At 31.8% G+C, this 25,309-nt stretch overlaps 2 protein-coding genes across 2 annotated transcripts; both read right to left on the minus strand.

Moving 5' to 3' along the window:
- Positions 1-1,949: 1,949 nt before the first annotated feature.
- On the minus strand, positions 1,950-17,552 carry LOC148303379 (transmembrane protease serine 9-like). Its single transcript, XM_088269985.1, has 12 exons — positions 17,547-17,552; positions 15,270-15,306; positions 14,139-14,289; positions 12,414-12,571; positions 12,140-12,238; positions 11,570-11,715; positions 11,327-11,477; positions 5,370-5,520; positions 4,263-4,420; positions 4,070-4,177; positions 3,138-3,277; positions 1,950-2,123 (listed from the first exon to the last, which is right to left on the minus strand). Exons 1-12 carry the CDS (start codon positions 17,550-17,552, stop codon positions 1,950-1,952), a joined length of 1,479 nt encoding a protein of 492 aa, XP_088126111.1.
- Positions 17,553-19,360: 1,808 nt separating this feature from the next.
- On the minus strand, positions 19,361-24,260 carry LOC148303380 (epithelial serine protease-like). The gene is made up of 7 exons (XM_088269997.1): positions 24,192-24,260; positions 23,574-23,604; positions 21,936-22,086; positions 21,317-21,474; positions 21,084-21,182; positions 20,038-20,189; positions 19,361-19,585 (listed from the first exon to the last, which is right to left on the minus strand). Exons 1-7 carry the CDS (start codon positions 24,243-24,245, stop codon positions 19,412-19,414), a joined length of 819 nt encoding a protein of 272 aa, XP_088126123.1. The 5' UTR covers positions 24,246-24,260; the 3' UTR covers positions 19,361-19,411.
- Between the last annotated feature and the right edge of the window lie 1,049 nt (positions 24,261-25,309).

The raw sequence follows: 25,309 nt of genomic DNA on the forward strand, positions 1-25,309 counted from the left end.
GTTTAAGTGATCACTTTACACACGTGTAACATTCACCAATTCTACCCATTATTGACAACTACACAAACTCAAATTCATGGAAGTTCTGTATATATATGAAACAATTTTGAAACATTGTTCTTGAATCACTAGAACTTCACTAGAGCCACCTATTGGTGAGATAAAAAATATTTTATGAGATGTCAAAAAATAATATGAAAATAACTCCTGTAATTGGAGATAATCCAGATTTTGTGAACAAGTATTTGGACACACTCAAAATGTTATAAATTAACTTTCATTAAGCTCACTCTAATAGTTTTCTTAGGGTGATGAACACGTTTTTTGGCTTTCTTGTACAATTTGTCTCATGTCCCTTACTGTGTTTTGATTTTGGACAGCCGAGCCGTGTAGGTTGTAGGTGTTTGATCGTGTCCAGCGTGGCGGCGTTTCAGATCTCCAAGGTGATTTCTGTTCACGAGGAAGTAAGTTCTCCGGTACTGTTAGATCCGTATCTCCCAATACCCGAGAGCTACAATCTACAATATTATAATCGTGTTGATTAATGCAAATGTTAATCGCTCATGTAGTTGCGTGTTCATTTTTGTAAACACATGCAACAAATTGAACCTCACGAGGCAGCGACAAATGAAATCTCTTTCCGAACTAGGAAGTTGTAAATTCTTCGTGTTTATTTAGGTTTATTTTTTTAAAGATCAATTGTTTGTTGAATACATGCGTAGGTATACAAATATTATATAAATATGCATTTATAAATTCATATTCATAATTAATTATTTTTTGCAGAGACCCACCAAGCCACCTTATGTCTCTTATATGTCGGAGGAGATCATTTTACATATTTTTTTATTATTATTTGTGCATCTACTACTATTACTACTAACCCTTATCCCCACCCAATGGTGCATAGGGCACTGCAACTTATTGACGCAGTGTTATCTTGATCGTTACTTACATGAAGGCAGGGTGATCACTTCTGGGCTTCAGGGACCAGTCCAGGGTAAAAGTAAATAAATATGAGAGTGTTAATTCCCCCCTGGGAATCGAACCTAGGACCTCCAGCACGGTAGCTATACACGCTAACGCATTTAACACACACGAAAAATACACACGTGTTTTTACATAAAAAAAAAAACATTTTAAAATTTTACACTCATGATCATTTATCCATTCTTTTAATTTGCCTTTGGTCCATGTTAGTGTTTACCGTCTTACCTTCACCGACAACAAAATGGAAGGAACTATGAGCACGTATTTATTCTAAAAGACTTGTTGACTCGACTTGAAATCGGAATCAGAAACTTACATAATATTTGCCCTTTAAAAAATAGATAACAGAGAATGTAATTAAAACTATTACCAACAATTCACATATTTATTATTTAATTTTTGTATTAATTTGATTATATAATATGTACAAACATTTAAATATCAGAGGATGAGAGTTACGACCAAATGATAATCTTTAAATTCAGATTAAACCTGAATTGTCGAATTTTTTTTACTATTTTTAAGGATATATTTTAAATTAAGGAATATTCCTATTTATTGTAACTGCAGACAGTTGGTAGCATTCCATATTGAATTGTTGGGTAATATATCCAAAATAAACAAGGTTTGTTGGATTGAATTCTACATTTATTTGTGTATATGTTAATACGTGACGCGTTTCGTCTTCTTGATAATGTTCTAAGAAGACGATACGCGTCACGTATTAACATATACAAAAATAAATATAGAATTTAATCAACCCTCTATCTGTTTGATAATGTCCTAGGAAGAAGAATCGCGTCACGTATTAACATATACATAAATAAATGTAGAATTCAATCCAACAAACCTTGTTTTATTTTGTATATATTACCCAACAAGGAATATTCTTCCAGCTTTGAAACATTTGACAGTGGTCTGAACGGATTCCGTTTTAAAAAAAAGTGTTTGAGATGTGGTTATTCGATTGTATTTTCAATGCTTTCATTGATCCAGTCGAGGAAGAACTGGGGTCTGACGTACCCTGACGCACGTCCAGAGTCACATCCCCTGGAGCTGACGAAACTGACGACACCGATAAGAGTAGGAATTCCATCTTCTCCGTAGTGGATGAGAGAGCCACCACTATCACCCTGAGAAAAATAGATCACCAAAATATTGTAATAGCAAATAAAAACCTATCAGCGAAAGCTAAACTGGCAGTACATAACGGAGTCCTGGTTCCGACTCTTATGTATGGAAGTGAAACATGGAGTTGGCAAAAGAAGGATGAAAGTAGACTGGATGCAGTTGAAATGCGATCTCTCAGAAGAATGCGCGAAAAAACGATGTATGAGAGATGTTCGAATAGTGAATTAAGGAAGGAATGCAAAGCTGAGACAAGCATTTTCGATAAAATTAAGAGAGGTGTGTTGAGATGGTTTGGACATGTAGAACGAATGAGTAAGGAAAAAACGGTAAAACAAATTTATGAGGCGAATGTAATTGGAAAAAGGAGCAGAGGAAGACCGAGAAAAACTTGGCACTATCGGGTATGCTAAATACTTGAAAGCGGTCAGGTTAGGAGTCGAAACAATTGGCGGGTGTGTATGATGAGATGCATGAACGTGGAATGTTTGCAAAGATAGAGTGGTGTGGCGCTCTATTCTCTCTGCCTACCCCTGCGGTGAAGCGGCGTGATGGTTAGTTACTTAGTTTAAAATATTGTAATTAAAGTTTTGCCAGAATGTAAAACACGAGGCATGAAAAATTGATTCATCGAACTCATCCATCCGCAATCGTTTGATAGACAGTCTAAATATAAAAATGTACATATTATTTTACTGTAAAAAGGGTTAATTTTTGATGTTCAAAATGTTTCCGCTACCTAGTAAAAAATTCTGGGTTCGTCTCGAGTTAAATCTTTAAGTTAAGTATTCTTTCTGTCTTCGATATTCTCTTACCTTTTGTAACTCACTAACTCAACAATATCTCCATCTTCCGATGTCGTTGTCAATTGTATTGATGGTCCTTCACTGGTCGTCTTCAATGGTCAAAGCTCGAGGCTTAAACTTCTTGGAGACTATTTTAATTTTTTTTAAATGTTGCGAGTGTGATGGCTCTTATATGTAAGTACTTAAATTTACTGAATACTCAGTTTTACTTACGTTGCATGTGCTTTGAGTGGTATTTTGAATGCCAACAGCGCAAATGGTAGATTCGATAATAGTACTTGGATTGTAATCAGTAACACATCGTGAGTTCTCAATTATTGTCAAATTGACAAAGTTTAGTGTTTCTGATACTGGTCCAGCTGAAAAGAAAAGGAATGATATACATAAATTACATCATTCTTATTTCAGGGGTGGGTTTTACTGTTGGAAACTTATGACAATTATTACACCTAGGAAAATATTGATAAACTACACTCAACAGTGAACGGAATATCTTTTTTTCTAAAAAAACGACGTGACAAGAAGCTAAAAAGAAACAGTTTTAGAAACAAAAAATAAATTTAATGAAGATTGAATAATTTGGGGTAAATTACGGAGTTGACTTCAAAAAGGTGTATTTGAATATGGGTCAATATCAACCTATCAATAAGTTTTAGATCGACGTATATCGAGAGAGTTTCAAAGCTTACTAACTAACTTAGGAACCGTAATAATATTATTTCTCCCTTTTTGGAGGATTTTCTCCCTATCTTCCTTTAACTCCATGTCTGATATTTCATTCTTTGCAATTCTTTATCGTAAATTTCATTATAATTACTTAATTTAAAGTACAATTACTTATTTTTTAAATAGTTTTATCTCTCACCTTTATGTACAAGCACTAGCTGCCCACTTATCTAAATCGGGTGCATAAGGTACAAAACTTGACCACTATCGATCGTCTGTTATTGGTTGGTTGGAAGATATTTATTTATAGCAATAAATCTGCCAATGCATATAAATTCTGTATAAAAAGTTTGAAAACTAAAAGAAGTAAAGAAGAGTAGCAATATCTATGTTTTGTACTGAAGTTTTGATGTACCAGGATATGTTAAATCTTGGATGAGTTTTCCCTGTCTTATTTATAATTACCCTTGAAGTTTCAATGCTCTTACTGTTAGTTGTACGACCCCAACCAATAGCTGTGGCGACTTCACCAGCGAATGTCACGTTAAGAGCATCTTTCCCAGGAAGACGGATAGGTCTGATATTTTCTGCAAATTAAATAAGTGTGTCATAAACAACCAAAAAATTAAAATAATAATTAGAAATCGACGAAAAATTATTTCCATAATATACCTGACGATTGCACCGTTCTTCCTAAGTTTATTAACCCAAGGTCATTGTTAAGAGTGGATGGGTTGTATTGAGGGTGTACAAAGAAGTCCCGGGATTCCAAAAGTAAACCAGGAGTTGTGATGTTGACTCCACCAAGGCGTACTATAACCAACGTTTTCCTGGTAATATACACAATTATTATATTTATGTTTCGTACTGATATTTCTTGGTGGAACTGCAATTTACGAAATAAAATAACAACTATATAGTTTTTTCCACATTTATTTTATTTAATTGTTGGGTTATATTTCCAAAATAAAACAAGGTTTTTGTTGGATTGAATTCTACATTTATTTATGTATATCTTAATACGTGACGCGTTTCGCCTTCTTAGGACATTATCAAACACTCGAGTGTTTGATAATGTCCTAAGAAGGCGAAACGCGTCACGTATTAAGATATACATAAATAAATGTAGAATTCAATCCAACAAAAACCTTGTTTTATTTTGGATATATTACCCAACAATTCAATATGGAATTCTACCAACTGTCTGCAGTTACAATAAATAATTTATTTTATTTGACCGGTGACCAGGTTTCATCATCATACTGGACCCAGTCTGAATAAACTAAATACTTAGTTGTTATTTTACCTCGCTTAGCGAGTAAGATGCTCGTTATAAGACGTTTCACTGTGTATGTAAATATATATATTTATATATATATATATATATATATATATATATATATATATATATATATATATATATATATATATATATATAAATATATATCGATATATATAAATATATATGTATATATATATATATATTGTGTAAACGTATATATATATATATATAATATATATATATATATATATATATATATATATATATATATATATATATATATATATATATATATATATATATATATATATATATATATATATATATATATATATATATATATATATATATATATATATATATATATATATATATATATATATCGCGTTGTTCGCTCGCCCGTTTTGTATCTTAACGATAACTGGCAATCGAACTTTACTTTATTGTGAATTCGCATAAACTCAGCAAATCTCATATGTATTTGAATGTAATCTTACTGTACGAGGCAATGAGCAGCCGTGAGTATCCACTGAGGATGGATGAGGGATCCTCCGCAGGCGTTGGCTCCTCCAGTTGGAGTGATCAGGCGGAGATGTACTTGGTGAGGAAACTGATTATCAGCTGCTGGCCAGCCATCAATTATGCGATCTGTCAATCGGAAGATAAATGTAGATGTCACAACATTTTTAGTGTGTCCAAATACTCGTTAAAAAATCTGGGTTTTCTCCACTTATTATCATTAGTTATTATATTTTCATTAGTTATTTATTATTATTACTTATTTTTACATTTTGACATCTCAAAAGATTTGTTCACAAATATGGGTGGGAGTAATTTTTACATTTCGACATCTCAAAGGAGGTTGGTCAATATATCTAGAAGTACCGAAAATGTGAGTTAATACCCAGACTTCGATATTCTTCTCCATATCTGTTGAGATGTCGAAATGTATAAACGTAGATACATACTTATTTCTCAACGAGTTCCACGTCCTTGGATCTCAAATCAGCAATGAAGGAACTTGTGAAGGAGAGATTAGACGTCGTATTGCCATCGCCAAAAGTGCCATGTCTAAGCTAGACAAAATTTGGAAAGACTGGGGTGTGAGTAACAACACCAAGATGAAGCTTGTCAGGAGCTTGGTCCACTCCATTTTTCTCTATGCTGCTGAAACACGGACCATAAAAGCAGCAAAAGGAGAAAAATTGATGCCTTCGAAATGTGGTGTTGGAGGCGCAAGCTCCGAATTCCATGGACAGCTAGACGCACCAATGAGTCCATTCGCCAGGAACTACGCTTGGATAGCTTGACTCTGGCCAATGTCTGTACCTATCAGATTCTCTAGTTCTTTGGACACATTGCGCGTGGCAACGAGGATAGCCTGGAACGACTAGTTGTGAACGGTAGCCTGGAAAGAGAGGGAGAGGAAGATCCCACACGATGGATCGATCAAATTAAGGCAGCAGCAGGCGCCTCAGTGGCTGGAGCGCTACGTGCAGCACAGTCAAGGGATAACTGGAGAAGAGTCATTGCTTCTGCAAGGGTCACAACCCTCAGCAATGAGGAATAAGACGGAGAAGAAGAAGAATTTATTTCTCACAGGATTAATCAATTATCTGAATGACAAATGGTTTTTATCATATTTTATGTGCTACATTTCAGCAAAAGAAGAGAATTTAACTTATTGTGTTGTTAATTTACAAGAAATAAGTGTGTCTAAATACTTGTTCACAAATATGGATTATCTTCGATTATAGGATTATTCGATTATTATTTATTGACATCTCAACATAGATGAAGAAGAATATGGAAATCTAGGCATTTACGGGGCTTACGACCGTCATATGCTGGTTTTAATTAATATTGTCGTAGTCAGAGCTGTGACGTTTAATTAAATTGACTTTGATATTTTTATCAAACAATATTTTTTTTTAATATTATATCATACTTACTTTTACTTCCATCCAATATGTCTTCTGGAAAACTGAAGTCCAAATTAGCCTAAAACACATATTTTAATAAATAAAGAGAAAAATAATTTTTTTAAACATGGACGTATTATCGACGATAATAAAAATTAGTTTTTAGAAAAATAAGTAAAGTATGTATTAGTTTTTCGTAAAGATAAAAAATGATTAAGGGTAAAACTTCTTTCCTACATATTTTAAACCTGGAACTACATTCCTAGAAAAAAACACACATTCCTTTATCTTACTATATTATATATACATCTTATGATAAAGGAATGTGTGTGTTTAAAAAAAAACATATTATAATTATTACATATTGTTCACAAAACGAATATTGTAATTTTAGTCTCAGTTATTAAATAATCATACATCTATAAAACATATTATTTTGAATAAAAATTTCCACAATGAAATAATTAAATATGATTACTATGCTAAACAAAAAAAAGCAATATGTGTAAAATGAGTAACATTATGAATTTAAAAATAAGTCTTACCTTAACTAAACCGATTGCAAACAATAAAAAACCAAGATACTTGACTACAGTCATGTTGAAAGATGACTGATAAAATATTTCATAAATCTTTTACTGTGAATCGTAATATGTAATTTTGAAATTTAAACACACGAGTTTACTATGATAAGATATCCATTCTTAATCTTAATTAATGAAATACATACGTAATGTGGTATTTCCCCAAAATAATTTCAAGTGGGTTTATTATTTTGCTGATGAAAAAATAAATTGAAATCTAAATTATAAAAAACAAACTTCAAATTGACATTATCACTAGCTCGTATTATTTTCTCAAGTATGTACACGATTGTGTTTCAAGTCGAACAAATATAATACTTGCCTACTACATTCGCGATATATTAAAATTATTTATTTTTAAATTTTACATTTCGAGAAAGGCTTCGTGTAAATAAATCTAGAGTTATGTAATATATCCATTGATTTAAGATTTTCTTCTTTAATCGTTGTGACGATTGTTTTGCTTCTTTCATGGTCAGTCTCCACCCGCCTCTATCCTCCGCTCGTCTCTTCAAGTCGGCGTACTCGCTACGCATGTCGGAGATAATTTGGTCCATGTAGGTTAAGCGGGTTAGTCCTCTGTAGTTTGTGCCTTCGCGCATGCCTTCCAGCAGCGGACCTGGGCGTCTTAAATTATGGCCTATCCAGTTCGCTGCTTTATTCAGCAAGCATCTAGACTCCCCAGCCCTGCTTAAAACCTCTTTGTTCCCTAAATGTTCTGACTAATGAATCCCCAACATGCGCCTGTAGCACCACATCCCAAACGCCTCCAACCCTCCCCCCCGTTCTACCTGCCCGATAGTCCACGTTTCGCTTCCACATAGCAGAACCAAGTGCTTTTTTTTTCAAAAACGTGATAATTGGCTATTTGATATCTTACTAGCTTAATATTGACCTTAAAAAAATCCCAAAGGATTTTAAACTTGAAAGTATAATATTTAAATTGACTTCTTAAAAACGATTAACTACATTGATGCTTATTTTCTTGCCCAGCAAAAGTGACTTAAATGGCCCTCCTGAACATTTTACTTTTTGTTAGTTGGTCACTTTCTCGTGTACGATTAATAATAATAATAATAAAACCCTTATCCGCACCCCAATGGTGCATAGGGCACTGCGTCATATAAATGCAGTGTTATCTTGATCGTTTACACATGAAGGAAAGGTGATCAGCCCTCCGCTTCAGGTACCAGTCCAGGGTAATATTCAATAAATATGACGGTGAAAAAATCACTGATATTTATTTTGCTCCCCTTGGGAATCGAACCTGGGACCTCCAGAACGATAGCCGAGCGTGCTGACCATTACACTACGGAGGCGGACACGACGGCGTGTACGACTACGATATATTAATCTGTCCCCATGATATCGCTCACTCCTTTCAAGAACGTCATAAATCAAAATACTTGATTTTTCAGGAGAACGTTTTTAAAGTTTAAAAATATAATACAATGTATTAAAAATATATATCAAGCCACTTACTGAACTTTTTACTGTGCAACAGATCTTTTTAGGTAAAATCTGAAGTTTTTTTCTCCATTTGAAAAATATTTAGTTTATTGAAAAAATTAATTAAACAATACATTTTCTTCAAAATGAAAAAACAATACTTTCTGCTCTGTAGCGGTTAAATATTAAGTTAAAAATATGCCGCTTTTGCTGAGATATAGTAAATTTTCTGGGCATTCTGAAAACGTGCACAGCTGAAAATTGACGATTTTTGATTTATGACGTTCTTGAAAGGAGTGAGCGATATAAGATTAGTGTTGTAAAAAAATACGAAAAGGTTTTTAAATAATTTTATAAAACTGTTTTATTGGGCGCTTTAAGAAGTTTTTACTGTTTTGTGAATCGCTCTTGGTTGTAACGTTTTATGAAACGGTTGCAAACGTCATCTTTCGCAATTCACTTATTTTTCGGGTATAACAACTCAATCTCATTAAATATAGGTAGAATAAATGAGTTGACCCGTTTGAACACTTCAGTTCAGGCCAGTCCCGTTCGGAGTACATATTTGTTTATGACGACTTGTTGATTCAACTTGAAACACAAATCAGAAGCTTGTATAAAATTTGCTTATTGGTCGTCGCTTTAAAAAATAACAGAAAATTTTATTTCAAAGCATTGATGATAAAAACTATTACCAACGATTTACTAACTAACTAACTAACTAACCATCACGCCGCTTCCCCGCAGGGGTAGGCAGAGAGAATAGAGCGCCACACCACTCTGTCCTTGCAAACATTCTTCGCCTCTTCCACGATCATGCATCTCCTCATACATACCCGCCGATTGTTACGACTCCTAACCTGACCACTTTCAAGTATTTGGTATACCTGATCGTGCCATGTTTTTCTCGGTCTTCCTCTGCTTCTTTTCCCGCGACCATTCGCCTCATAAATTTGTTTTACCGTTCTTTCCTCACTCATTCGTTCTACATGTCCAAACCATCTCAACACACCTTTCTTAATTTTATCGATAATGCTTATCTCAGCTTTGCATTCCTTCCTTATTTCACTATTCGTACATCTATCATACATCGTTTTGTCGCACATTCTTCTGAGAGATCGCATTTCGACTGCATTCAGTCTACTTTCATCCTTCTTTTGCCAACTCCATGTTTCACTTCCATACATTAGAGTTGGAACCAGGACTCCGTTGTGCACTGCCAGTTTAGCTTCCGCTGATAGGTTTTTATTTGCTATGACTGATTTCAGTGCACCATTCACTTTGTTCCCAGCATTCACTGTCCTTTCTATGTCTTTATCAATCTTTCCATCCCTAGAAAACATACTACCCAAATACACGAAATCATCTACCTGTTCCAAAATCTCTCCGTTTACCAATATTTCACATTCAGGTCTGCATTCTTCTCTTTCAAAAACCATAATCTTGGATTTGCTAACATTCATCAATAAATCGCTTTCCTTGCACACATTATACACTTTTGTCACCAACGCCTGCAGGTCTTCTCTGCCATCGGTTTACACTTTTTATAATAAATATTACACTTTTTACCAACGATTTACACTTTTTATAATAATTATTTTGAACGAATTTGATAATGTAATACAAACATCTTCCATATAATCCTAAAATTAAAATTAAACCTCAATCATTGAATGATTTGAAAATAATATTATTGATACCAAGAATTTCGGATAATCGTTTATATTAGTATTTTTTTCTTGTAGTGCTAATTATGACATTTTATCACACTGAAAGGATTTTAAGTACTAGGATTTATAATTAACAGTGTTTTATTATGTATTATATATGTATCATACACTGGATTAATCATCTTACGAATGATATATCAATACATTTTATGTGTCTCATCTTGATACGAAGCATCTATCATTTTTATATGAAAGAAGATGAAAGTCTGAGCATCTCAGGCCTACGACCGACCTGGCGTTAAATTGGCTTAAGTGATCACTTTATCTACTTGTTCCTTCAACATTGTTCAACTTTAAATAATGAGCATTCCCCTCATTATTGAACATCCATATTGTGTTATTTTTAATATAAGAGTTTCTGCTTAATAAAAAGCTTCTTTACATCTCACTAATAGATGTCTCTAGTGAAGTTCTAGTGATTCATGAACAAGGTTTCTAAATTGGTTCATATATATAGAACATCCAAGAATTTGAGTAGTGTGGTTGTCAATAATGGGTAGAATTGGTGAATGTTACACGTGTGTAAAGTGATCACTTAAACCAGCCTATGACGGTTGTAAGCCCCGTAGATGCCCAGACTTCCATATTCTTCTTCATCTTTGATGAGATGTCAAAAAGTAATATAATATTCAATTAAAATATTTGTATTTGTATTGTATTAAGAAAACAAATAATGTTCTTTAAATTTTATTTTCATCACACATAAAATAAATTTGTTGTGTACAATAAGCAATAAGTGTGAGTCCTTATTGGCTTCGATTTTGGATGCTATCATTGATCCAGTCAAGGAAGAACTGCGGTCTGACGTATCCCGAAGGACGATCGGCATCACACCCTTCGTCGCTGACGAAACTGACTACTCCGATAAGGGTTGGCACCCCGGCATTATCATAATGGATCAGGGGTCCACCACTGTCACCCTGTTGAAAGCAAAAATTTCATTTTTAAATACCACAGATACAGAAGACCTTCAGAGTAATATCAAAATTATATATGTGATGTAAAGACTTACATTGCACGTGCTTTGGGCAGTGCTTTGGATACCTACTGCGCATATAGTCGACTCAATAATTACTTCTTCACCGTAATCCAAAATGCATACTGAATTTTCAATGATGGTCAAATTGACGAATCTCAAGACCTCTGATACGTTACCCTCTGAAAATAATCAAACATCAAACATTGGTTTTTTGAGAGATAAATAAAAAATATATAAAAATAAATAAAAACAAAGCTATTTGATAAGTTTTGTTTATATTACTTTTTTATTTTATTTTTATTTAAAGTAATATTTTCCCTTAAACATCTAGTTTTTCACACCAACAAATATTATACAAAATATGTAGAATAGATCAAGCGGAGAGAGCTTTAGGAAATATTTTATTTTACTGATATTCTGTATGTACAACGGGTGTAACTATGCGTATAGGATATTTTTGGTGCAGTAAATCACTATCCACGAACACATTAATGAAAAAATAACATCACATGGATGCAGAAACAACTGAGAAGATTTTTCTGAAAAATTGATCATGGACAATCTCGAAGTACTTTTATTAAACTTAGTAAACCTAGAACTTACTATCTGTGGTCAATCCGTATCCGCTGACTGTCGCAATTTCTCCAGCAAATGTCACATTTAAAGCATCATTTCCAGGAAGACGAATTGGTCTTATGGTTGCTAAAAATGTATATTACAATGTAAGTTTCTTAAGAATAATATATATTTGAAACATTTTAATAAATCAATAAGCGTAATTAAAGTAAAATCAAATAAAAATAATCAAGTTATTTTATTGTGATTTGACAGAAAGAAACGGAATATTTGTTACGATAAAATATATTCAAAAGATCACCTGAAGGTTCCACTCTTCTCTCAAGGTTAACCAATCCTAGATCATTGTTTACAGTGAGAGGATTGTATTCAGGGTGGATGAAAAAGTTCCTTGATTCCAAAATTAATCCTGGCATAGTTACATTAAGTGCACCAAGACGAACCATCACAACAGATTTACTAGAGAACAAAACGAACACAATTCTTTATGTGAAATATGGACAAGAATGAGATTTTTTCCCTTGATTTACATGAATTTCTGAGGTATTTAAAATGCTTGTAGAAATCTTGCTTACTTTTTTTATTAAAATTGTCAAAAAAGGTGGAAAATGTGGTAAAATACTAATATTTTTTAATTTTTTAATGTTGTTATATGGATGCCATGATATGAATTTTCATTTAATTTCTGTGAATAAGTGTAAGTATAAGTGATCTTATATCGAGACGAAGAATAGGAGTATTTTTTTATAAGACATAAAACATTTTATTTATATTATTATTTTTGTTACTAAGCCTCCACAAATTATTATATGGAAATAAAAAAATTGACTCAAAAAAACAAGTCCCCGTATTTGCAAAGGAGGAGTCAAACCACTGTTTATAATAAGTTGTATGTATCACAATAAACGAACGGACGTAAAAGCTTAAAAACACAAACCGGGTTTTCTTTAGCACGAACCGATTACTATCAATTTTCGTACGCAGTAAGCGTTTATTAGAGGGATGAACAAAACAAAAATATTACAAAAAAAGAGATAGATGTCCGTCAGGTACCTGTATGCAAAAGATAGCATGATTAGTACGTCGTATACCTGAAAGAATTAGGCAAACGCTGGCGCTTGTTTCTTGCTACAATATAATTACACCTCCCTGATGTTTGCGGTACAGGAGACGCTAATCTAGTGAGTCTCGTGATAGTTAGAAAGGATGGAGAGGGTCTGGAAATGGAAAAGATCAGAAGAAGACTCTAGACAAGGAAGGATTGAAAGAAATAACAAACCTGAGGTTGCCGGTAGGTCGCGATCCTTAGTGATGAGGTAAAAAAGAAAAAGAAATTTCCCATGACAATACAGAAATTGAGTTCCTTGTTCAGGAGTAATGTTTTTTGCAATCATGAAGAATTCATATGTTATGATTGAACATTCTAGAGGTGGCAAAGACTTACTTAGTGAGGCTGTGAGCTGCCGTGAGCACCCATTGGGGGTGGATGAGAGGGGGATCTCTCACGTGTTTCGATGGGTTCTGCATATTTTTTTCGACAGTCATAAGTTGTTTTAAAATGATGCAGAAAGCAATGAAACATATCTCTCACTCCTTTCAAGAACGTCATAAATCAAAAATCGTCAATTTTCAGTTGTGCATGTTTTCGGAATGCACAGAAAATTTACTATATCCCAGGGCAGAAAGTGATGTTTTTGCATTTTTAAGAAAATGTATTGTTTAATTATTTTTTTTAAATATACTAAATATTTTTCCAATGAAAAAAAAACATTCAGGTTTTACCTAAAAAGATGTGTTGCACAGTAAAAAGTTCAGTAAGTTGCTTGATATTTATTTTTAATACATTGTATCATATTTTCAAACTTAAAAAACGATCTCCTGAAAAATCAAGTATTTTGATTTAGTGAGCGACATGTCATAAAAGGATTTAAGAAATATTGGTATATACAAAACAAAATTAAAATAAAAAATAAAATAAAGTGTTGGAATAAGTACGGATAGGACTTTGAGGTGAATATATACTTACTTTGTGAGGCAATGAGCTGCCGTGAGCACCCATTGGGGGTGGATGAGAGATCCCCCGCAGGCATTGAGGCCTCCAGTAGTAGTCACCATGCGAAGGTGGACCTGATGAGGGAACCGGTTTGGTTCTGCTGGCCATCCCTCGATAATACGACCTGATGTGACAAATACAAATGATACTCATTTCTTCAAAGAATTTGTTTATTCATTGGGTACGAGTATGTCGGATGAATGAAAGTGATTTCTTCTTGTAGATGAGTTGTTAAGCTGATGAAATGATTGATTCACTAATCAATCACTCTCCTTATCATTCGTCGGTCACTTTGTGTAATATAACTGAAATAATTTAAAAAAAACGCTAATTCGTGACTACCGGTTTCGGAATAATCATTCCATTATCAGGTCATTAAAATGAAATAATATACAAAATAAAAATTCATTAATCAACTGTCTTATCGATTTACCACTCTACGGATTGTAGTAGGAGGTCACTGGCATTTGTCCGATGAGTAGTCCGGTGCATGAATTTAAAATAATTGTTTTTTTTTACTTGTGTTTAAACAGAAATTTCTATTTTTTTTACGATTTCTTACATTCGCTCTTTCTTTGGAATGTCTTAAATTTTTAGTTTTTGTCTTTTGGGAACATGCTTTTCTTACCTATTTTTTGTTTCTGTTTTTCTTGTTATTCCACCTTTTTTCTGGTTTGAATATGGTAACTTTATACTATTGTGTATATTGCATACCCATACAAAGGCCATGCCCATGTGTTATTTTTTTAATAATTATACATATAATAGAACAAAGATTGTATACTTTTTTCACTTTTATTTTATTTGACCAGCCATCAGGGTTCGTCGTTAACGATATCATCAGACTTTCTTATAATTTCAACATAAATAACAATAGCTTAAATAGATATTTATTCTGATAAAAATAACTCTAACTCTTAATTTGCTTAGAACACGCATAGCTTTTAAAACCTCTCACTAAGTTAGTACTAATATACGGCTAAATAGTGGTTTAATTTTATGTTTGAAATTCATAGGAGTTACTTAGCTTAATTTGGAAGGAGCATATATGAGTTTTACGTAATTATAGTGAAATTTGACATAAATAATGGTAGTAACACTTACTGCTCTCTTTCCTAGCATCTTCAGGAAATCGGCTTCCCTAGAAACAAGAACATCAAGAACAAGAACAAATTAATACTTAACTGAAACTAGAGTATTACTATTTTTGTTCGGTGTCCAAGTCTACACACATATGTAGAATCCAGTCCTTATCTAACATGTGACTTATTATATTATTATCAATTTTAACAAAATTGTAACATATGTTTTTAGTTAATATATTTCTGTTTTAATACTATAAGCTTTTCGAATCAAGATAATAATAATAAAAAATAATTTTTATATTGTGCACCTGGTAATCAGTGGCGTGCACAGAAAATTAATTAAGATAGGCAGTAAAGGTAGGTAGTAAAATAAGCTGGTAGAATAAGTTTTTTATTCTTTTTTTTTTCCTACTACTTACTAGGGTAGGTAGAAGAGGTGGATAGTAAGGTAAGCCAGGTACTACTTAGTAAGGTAGGGTTAGTCACAGGGGTAAGTTAAGATAGGCACTGCTTTTCTGCCTATATGGAATGCGCACCCTTGGCTGGTAATGAATATGAAGTGTTAAACACAATGTGTATCAAATATCTAAACAACGCTGCTCTACCTTCTTTTTTTCTCCCACATAATGTATATTCGAAAACACTAAAGTAAATGTGTAAGAATCCCTTACCCTTGTATTTATGAGCAGGGCACCAAAAAAGTATTATCTTTAATTATGTAATAAATTGGACAAAATGTTTAAGGTATTTGTTTTTTATTAATAATTATTTAATCGAAAAAATAACTCCATAGGAGTTTTTACGCAAACATCAAACTTTCAGTCAGCAAATCAAAGTTAGTCACCCCACCTAAATAAAGTCAGCCAACTAACTAACTTATTGTTGCATGTGTCTTTTATTAATATAAGCTATGTACTTGTCAATTTCTCATCGTCCTCAGGTGTACTTATTTATGTAGTTAGTTTTTCTATTACAATGTATCATTTGGGATTTCTTGATATATGTAAATGAACGTCTCGTGACGGATTCTGCTCATTTAGGCGTTCATCAAAAAATATAATTATGTATTGTAAAAAGTAATAAGTCAATAAAAAATCAAAAAAAGTTTGATGGTTAATTCATTCACTGTCAAGAGTAAAAAAAAAATGTTTTCTGTGTTTGAATGTGTAAAATTATATACATACACGTATTCAATAAATAGAGAGAAAAACATTTAAAACCTGAATAAGATTGTCGAAAAAAACAGATTAAAAAAAAAACAAATAGTGGAGCAAGAAAACACAAACAAACATCGTCAAAATATCAAAATAATTGATTCCAAGAAATAGGCATTTTATATAAGTTCCAACGGAGAATAAGGATCAAAGACTAACAATGTAACAGGCTTCAAGCACAACAAGGTTTCTGTGATGTAAAAATGAAAATATATTTTTAACTCACTTTACAAGATTCATATATTTTTGGTTTGGAAGATATACTTTAAGGAAATAAATACAAAGTCTTAGTTAATATAATAAATATAATGTCATTTGAAAAATAACATTTATGTTGAGTACATACAATATGAAACAATACATGAATGTAAATATACGTATTTATGAATACATATATACATATTTATAAAATTATGATTTACCTTTGATAGCCCGATTACTAACACAAAGCAAAAAAAATATTGTACTACTAGAGACATGTTGCTTCATACTGATATGATAATATATTTAAAATTTCAGTGTCCACCTGCTATTTGGTATCTATATAATATATAGTAGGTTGTTATAGATTTATAATAATGAGATAAGATAATCCATATCCAAGTTTTTTAAAATGTACTTACTACTGTGTATTGTGTAACATTTCATTGCATTATACGAGTATATGTGAGTATACACTTAATATAAAACAAAATAACATATAAAAAAGGCGGAAAAAAATAATATTTCATAATTTTTATTTATTTAACATTTTAGTTTTAATTTTTTATTTTAAATACATGATTTGTGATAAACAAAAATAATGCCATTTAAATTTAATCTTCGTGTGGGTATGCAACTTAATTTTTTAACTCCTTACCTTTCGATAACTTTTCTTTTGAAAACCATATAACTATTTCAAAGGAAAACTTATTTTTTTAATGCAAAAATGGTATTTTAAGAAAAAAATCTATTACGTAAATTGTTACCTGTATTTAGGGAAAATTAAATTGACTTACTTGACAAATACTGGGTTTTAAGTAGAAAAAAATCGCAAAAAACAGAAAAAAACAATAATAAAAATCAGAGGTTGGTGATCAAACCTGCATTTTTCAATCCATCTCTTAGTTGAAAATATATGGTAAATTAGATTTTAGTCACCGGATATTAATAACAATGTAGCTTGATAGCATGTTATCTTGACCATTATATATGTAAGATAGCTTACAGTTCGTTTGTTTTGATGACTTAATACCCTGACCACTTAATTTGATAAATAAAGATTGATGATTCTCAGATTAAATATCTTGGTTGAATAAATCCGAATAAAAGTACGCAAACAATTCAGGGTAATCGATACGATACAGCGACCATCCTCTCAGTTCTGGATCAATTCGTCTCCCGAGAGTGTTTAGGCATTGCCAAAATTTTGTATACTCCCAATACTTAAAGCATAATTGTGGAGGTCCTCAACAAAACGTTACATTTCCATTATAAATGATTTTAAGTAACCAGGAATTCTCACTTGTAAAATTAATACGTTTTGGTGCGATTTAATGATTTCATATTGGTTTAACACAGGATTGGTCACGTTTTGTGGCAACTTTAATTAAGATTTCGATAGAATACATTAAACATAACAGATTTGCATTCAAAGGATTTTTTGTGCAATATTAGCATTGTAACTTTTTGGTGAGGACCTCCACAATTACGAAATATCTGTTTACAACAAACAAGTGGGTTTATAATACCACAATTTTTCCAATACTCCACTCAGTAAAACGATTTCACAGTGGTTTTGGATAAATTTAATTTAAAAATATGTTGAACTGTTTCATCAATGAATAATGACATTGTAACAAAAGATTTTTAATTTTAAAACTCGCTGATATGTACATAACTATAAACATACCTTACATACAATAACTTAGAATTAATATTTTGGTTTTCATACACTTTACATAATATTTTTTTTTATTGTGTACTAGCTGCACTTAGACACGAGTTGTGTCAGCAACAGTCAAGAAGCATGCTGTACGCCAGATCAGTGTTTATTATTGCATGATCAAATTGCTATTCATAAAAAAAACATTCTTTGACCAAGGAATAACTCTAAAATAAAAACGGGCAATTCTTGAATGTTTTTCGCAGATACTTTGTGGCACATTTTATGAACTTTATAAAATTAAGCAACTTCGTTTAACCACTTTTTAATTATTAGTACACTTTAACCTACCGGTTTCGACAAGAACCTTGTCATCATCAGGGTTTATTAAATTCTAAAACATTAAAATACTCATAATTAATTACATTCCCTTACCAAAAACTAAACCCTAAATGTTACTGTGCATTGCGTAGCAACTCCAAATAACAACTAATGGAATCACCCAAAAACAGTATGAAGCCGCGCACGCATACGTAAAGTGGAGCACACACACAAAAAAAACCTACTGTGCGGAATTTTTCTTTCTAGGAACAGAAATTGGAAAAATATGAAAAAGGGCGTATTTGATTTAAACGTTGTGTTAACATTTCAAAGCAATCAATGAATAACTTAAGAAGATTAAAGGTTTTGAATTAACATCCATTGTCATTATTATTTTCGTTAATAATTCTACAAACCAATTCAATTTCTTCGACTTTTTTTATGTATTGCGCGTGAACATATTGTTTTTATCCAAAATCAAACACTTATTTAGGAAGGATGGAAAAAGAAATATATGTTATAGATCATGAACACCACGAACAATTGAAAATAAATATTTTTGGAATTTATTTCGTCATTGAACCCACTGTTTCGCAGTCAAGCGTCGACCCAACTATAAAGCCATTTGCATGAAAATCCTAAGGATTGATATAAAATCATGTGCAGTAATTAGTTTTTTACTACGCACAATGAAATAAAATAATACAAGTATTGTCTTTATGAAAATATGTTTATTGCTTTTTCAATTTAACAGACAACAAATTATTGGCTTCTATTTTCGATGCTATCATTGATCCAGTCGAGGAAGAATTGTGGCCTGACGTACCCTGACGCACGATCCGCATCACATCCCAAGTCACTCACGAAACTGACGACACCAATCAGGATTGGAAGTGAATCCATATCGTACTGGACCAACCCACCACCGCTGTCACCCTGGTAAAAAATCATTTAAAGTTTTAAAAAAATATTTAAAAAAATTGATTTTGAATCACAACATTTTGAGTGTGTCACTTGCTCACAAATCTGGATTATCTCCAATTATAGGAAATATTTTTTGACATCTCAATATAGACGAAGAAGAATATGGAAGTCTATGTAGAGATGTCATAAAATAATATGAAAAATAACTCCTGTAATTGAAGACACTCAATGAAAATTTTTTTTGGGACACACTCAAAATGTTGTAAATAAATTAACTTGTCATAAACTATAATTATAAGCTAAAATAACAAAATAAAAATGACGTTTTCTAGCGTTTCTCATATATATGTGATTTTAATCCAGGATTCGGAACTTACATACAAATGAAAAAGTTTCTGCTGAATAAAAGGCTTCTTTCATCTCACCAATGTTGAGAGTCCATTTCATAACAATAAAAAACTTACATTGCATGTGCTTTGAGCAGTATTCAGTATGCCAACAGCACAAATGGTCGAGTCGATAATAGATTCGTTGAATCCTTCGTAGTCCAAAACGCATTGTGAATTTTCAATAATCCTCAAATAAACATATTTCAAAACTTCTGATACGCTACCGTCTGAAAATATGGAAAAACATTTCAATTTAAGCAATGTAGTTTTGTGTCGTATTGTAAAATATTGCTTTGTTCGCATAAACAAAATAATTGCAATTTTCTTTTTAATATTTTGTTCAAAATGAAGGGAGAAAAATAATCGAACTCGCATGGTGTAATGCAAAAAGTGTTTGTGTGATTAAAACAGGAGAAAGATTAAATAAAACAATAATCATTATGTAACTTTGTTGATTTTAAAACAAAGTTACATTTTAATTATAAGATGGAAAATCACAAAGTTAGTGCTTCAAATATAAGTTATAAATAAAACAAATTATAATGTAGTTTTTTACGGAATCTTATTTCATAACATGCTCCAAGAAATAAAAATTCAAGTCAATTAATTGATTTATCTGTCACTTTAATATCCATCTTTGATAAAATCTATCCAATTTTTACTGAAATTTTAATTGGTAAATATCACTGTTTCTTAAAATCTATTGTGTCACGTGTTTCGATGAATTTAGTATCATTTTCAAACATTACGGTGTTTGATAATGATGCTAAATATATTGAAAAACGTGTCACAATAGTTTCTTTTAGAAATAACTTATTAAATAAATAAAATTAAGATTAAAAAATACACTATATTTGATGAAATATAATATGAATAGTGCATTTAATAATCCATTTTACTCGACATTATAAGAGTTTGAATTTACAAGGTTAGATATTGTGCGACTAGGATTTTTTACTCTCGTTTTTATTTAGAATATAAAGCAGTTATTCTATAAAAAAAAACTAAAATAAAATATGCTCAATGTTATCAATAACGTATTATTAATTTAGATATTTATTGGTTTATATTTTGTTTATGTATATTAATTGAACAGTATTTAAAATAGCAGTTAATCTTACTATTGGCTGTTAATCCATATCCGCTGACTGTAGCAACTTCTCCAGCTAAAGTCACATTTATAGCTTCTTTGCCAGGGAGGCGAATTGGTCTTATGCTATCTTAAAGACAAAAACGAAAACAAAATTATTAGATTAATGAGTATAATAATATCTAATAAGTAAGTACCCAGATAGATAAGAACCGGAAAGAGCAGATTAAAATTTGATAGTAGTGTTGTATATGATTTTTTTACCTGATGGTTCCACTCTTCTTTCCAGGTTAACCAATCCTAGATCATTATTGAGATTAATAGGATTGTAATCAGGATGGATGAAGAAGTTTCTGGATTCCAGAATTAATCCTGGCATAGTTACGTTGAGAGCACCAAGACGAACCATGACAACAGTTTTACTAGACAACAAAAATTTTATCCATTGATTCGGCAGTCACTTTGCAGCAATATCCATCCATTTTAAATTTGAATTTCATTTATAAATACCACTGTTTCTAAAAATCAATTTTGACACGTGTGTCGATGGGTTCTGCATATTTTTTTCGACATTCGTACGGTGTTTTAAAATGATGCAGAAAGTAATGAAAAACATCGGCTGTCCAAACTCAAAACACAGTAAGGGACATTTTTTTGTAGTACGTTTTTTGCATTTTTGGACTAAGTAGATTCTACTTAGTCCAAAAATGCAAAAAAAACGTACTAAACAAAAATGTCACTTAATGTGTTTTAAGTTTGAACAGCTGACATGTCATAATAGAATTTAAGAAATAGTGGTATATACTAAACAAAAATAAAATTAAAAATAAAATAAAATGTTGGAATAAATACGGATAGGACTTTGAGGTGAATATAGACTTACTTTGTGAGGCAGTGAGCTGCCGTGAGCACCCATTGGGGGTGGATGAGGGATCCACCGCAGGCATTAAGTCCTCCGGCAGGAGTCACCATGCGAAGGTGGACCTGATGAGGAAACTGGTTTGGTAATGCTGGCCATCCCTCGATAATGCGTCCTGATCAAAAAGATGTCGTCTTATCATAGTTTTTTTTAATTTATTTACATTAATGCCTCGCATAATGAATGCTGCACACAACGATTTTTTTAATATTTTTCCATTACGTGACGAACACAACGAACGTCGCTTCACACAACGGATTAAATGGAAAGAGATTCAAGAGTTTACCAACACTATCCAAACTTAACTTACGCCAACAAGATCACGAATCAAAATCATCAAATCTCTACAATGACACCGTTGCATGTTATTTTTGACAAGTGTTGAAGAAGAGAAAAAGTTGGGAGAAAAAGACAACCTTGAATGGATTTTTAAGTAGCCAGCAGCCAATGAGCAAAGGATGGTACTAGAGGACTTGATCCTGTAAGCCTCGGACGGCCTCCTTAAGATTATTCAGAATTAAAAATAAATAAAAAGAATATTTTCTGGTATAGTATTATATTTTAAAGAACGATTTATTAAACATGTATTGTTATGGGAAAACGCAGTTCACATAACGAACTTTTCCCATAACGAACTTGTTCCTGGAACGAATTAAATACGTTATGCGAGGCATCACTATACTCAATTGGCAGACGTGTGGGGTGCGTTACGAAATGGAATTGGCATTACTGTCGACAGTAGTACCACTGTCGTGTCACTACCATAACGTGTCAAGTTAAGCTGATTAAGCTCATTTAGCGTTTAGACATAGATTGTTTATTGTATGAAAACCGATGTTAGATTTCAAGCGTTATTGTTATATTACACGAAACCTCCCCAAACAGAAATCTAACAGTAACAATACAGTTCATAAATTGATAAATTTGTGGTTATATCTTCACATTTTTAATTTAAATTGCACTTGGTGTTTGCAAGTTATGCGGAATGCATCGAAACAGGTGTCACAACAGTTTTTTAATAGTGTTACATATTTACCAAGTGAAAATAAATATTATAAAGACTATTATAACACTTGTCATAACATTCACATGGATACTAACTTCTTTATTGCTGTAAAATTGAGAATTATGCACCAAAAAATACTAAAAAGTAATTAAGGATTGGATTTTTTATATTTAAACTGTAGGATACTAAATTACGGCAGCTTGTTGACCCGATTGCTGCAAGTCGCTAGTGCATATATTTCCGCTCTAAGGGAGGATTATGCCGTTAGTCAATATTCCTGACGTTTCGACTGAAATTGAGATTTTTCAAAAAGATTTTCATGTAGCTTTAGGAAAAAAAAACTATTATAGCATTTAAGTATGTTGTAAGTTATGTATCTTAAATTTTTTTTTTAAAAAACTAATCGTCCTAAAGTTCAGTTAATAATAAATTATATTCATAAAATAAAAATATAAACATACTTAAATTTCAGATTTTCAAATGCATTTACGGATGATATGTTTGGAAATCTAATATTTTGCTTTATTGAACTAGTTAATGAGTTATAAACATACCTAAAAAATTATGTCACATATATTTTTAAAAAATTGACTTACCTGTCCTTGCATCTTCAGGGAATTTAATACCCTAAAAAATAAAAAAAATAATATTTTTTAACATGCATAATTTATGTTTCAAACCAAATCAGTTTATTTTATTTCAAAATAAAAACTTTGTATTGAGATCGGTGTTCGGTCTACATAAGATAAATATTAAGATTTTTAAACGTAATATTTGTGTTTTTATTATAAAACAGAAATATTTCAATTCGAACTGCTTTCGTAGGCCTAAACGGATCGTTTTTAAAAATATAAATAAAGTTGTGTAAGAGTGGGTTCGAACCTAGAAATTCTGACTCAGATTTGTCGACATTAGCCATGGGACCGCAACCTGACTCAATAAATAAGGGTTATTAATAATAGTTAATTGATTAAAAATATATATTGCATTACATGTGATAAAAATTATTCAAAAAGTACATACTATCTTATCATAAAGCAGTAAAATATGATTTTACTCGGAAAAAATATTGATAAGTACATAAAAAATCTTGATTTAATAATGTATCCAAGTTTTTCTTTATGATCCTGAATATTTATGTGAATCGAATGAATATTACAATTAAAATCATTGTAGTATTAAAAACAATTACAATAAATTTAATTTTATATTACCTGAACACATGCCAACGCGGCTATTACAACACAGAGGGACTTTACAGTCTTCATCCTACATAAATAAAATGTAATACGTACACAATATCTCTCGCTGGGCCATTTATACAATGCGATAAGTTATCATTACTCTAGATTAAATGTACAAAAGTAATCAAGATTAATTTGATTTTGAATCATACAAAGAAAAAACAAAGTAAATATAAAAATATGTCAAAAGTGAAAAAATGCTTTGATGTATATTTTTTTAAATAAACGACTATACATCGCGTCCAACTGAAAATATTTTATAAAATTATCTTTAAAAAAACAACTAGATCTAAGAAATTTATGATCAAGAGGGAGGTTTTTAATGTAATACAATTGAATTAATTCATGAGATATAATCGCAGGTGAACACTAAAATCTTAAATATATTATATAAATACTAAGCAACATATCTTTGGTAGTACAATTTTTTTATGCTTTGTGTTAGCAAACGGACTATCAAAGGTAAATAATATTGAATTAATTTGAAGTCCGTCAATACAATATTGTGTCGAATTAACAAGTTAATAAATTTTACCTACTGTATATGTATACATACTGTTCTCTTCCGACGACCAGTATTGAAAGTCATTAGAAACAAAGTCCAGAAGTAAAGAAAAAGCTATCTACACTACATTGTTAAAACGTTATCTTTTTACTACCATTCCAACCCTGACGGAGTTATACCACCCACTGAGTGTATGGGAATATATGGGAAAACCATCCATAGTCCAGGATTCTTGATACTTCCATAACAGGAATCCTCGGGTTCAAAGATATTTGAAAACCCGCCAAGAAATTAAATTTATGTTATTTTTGTGTTATTTCCTTTCAACGATTTGGCATCTATTTTAGGGGTCATATTCAGGCTGCAACTCTTCTTCCTGGCTCTATCTCAACTTATCGTCTTTTTTAAGGTCAGCGCTCCTTGACCGCAAGTTGTAGGACCTTGGACGACCTTGAACGAACTTGTTTACTCTGCTTCACTTTGCTTGCCCTTGGAATCCCACAAGCTGGCCCTGCCATTATCAGTCTCTTAATCACCGAGAGAAGAATCACCCTCGATGCCAGACAGGGTAGTATATCTCAGC

Source organism: Brachycentrus maculatus, unplaced genomic scaffold (genome assembly GCF_059751285.1).
Source record: "Brachycentrus maculatus isolate JH-2025_06_01 unplaced genomic scaffold, ASM5975128v1 h1tg000370l, whole genome shotgun sequence".
Lineage (NCBI taxonomy): Eukaryota > Metazoa > Arthropoda > Insecta > Trichoptera > Brachycentridae > Brachycentrus > Brachycentrus maculatus.

What these genes read in the sequence shown, in the direction of transcription:
- LOC148303379 (XM_088269985.1), bottom strand. An exon ending in CTGCCCAAAGCACGTGCAAT is followed by an intron (nt 11,478 to 11,569) that starts GTAAGTCTTTAC and finishes TGCTTTCAACAG; the next exon opens with GGTGACAGTGGTGGACCCCT. An exon ending in CCTTGACTGGATCAATGATA is followed by an intron (nt 5,521 to 11,326) that starts GCATCCAAAATC and finishes TCCGATTGACAG; the next exon opens with ATCGCATAATTGATGGCTGG.
- LOC148303380 (XM_088269997.1), bottom strand. Translation starts at nt 24,245, where the DNA reads ATGAAGACTGTAAAGTCCCTCTGTGTTGTAATAGCCGCGTTGGCATGT. An exon ending in CCGCGTTGGCATGTGTTCAG is followed by an intron (nt 23,605 to 24,191) that starts GTAATATAAAAT and finishes TTTATTTTTTAG; the next exon opens with GGTATTAAATTCCCTGAAGA. An exon ending in CCCTGAAGATGCAAGGACAG is followed by an intron (nt 22,087 to 23,573) that starts GTAAGTCAATTT and finishes CTTTTTGATCAG; the next exon opens with GACGCATTATCGAGGGATGG.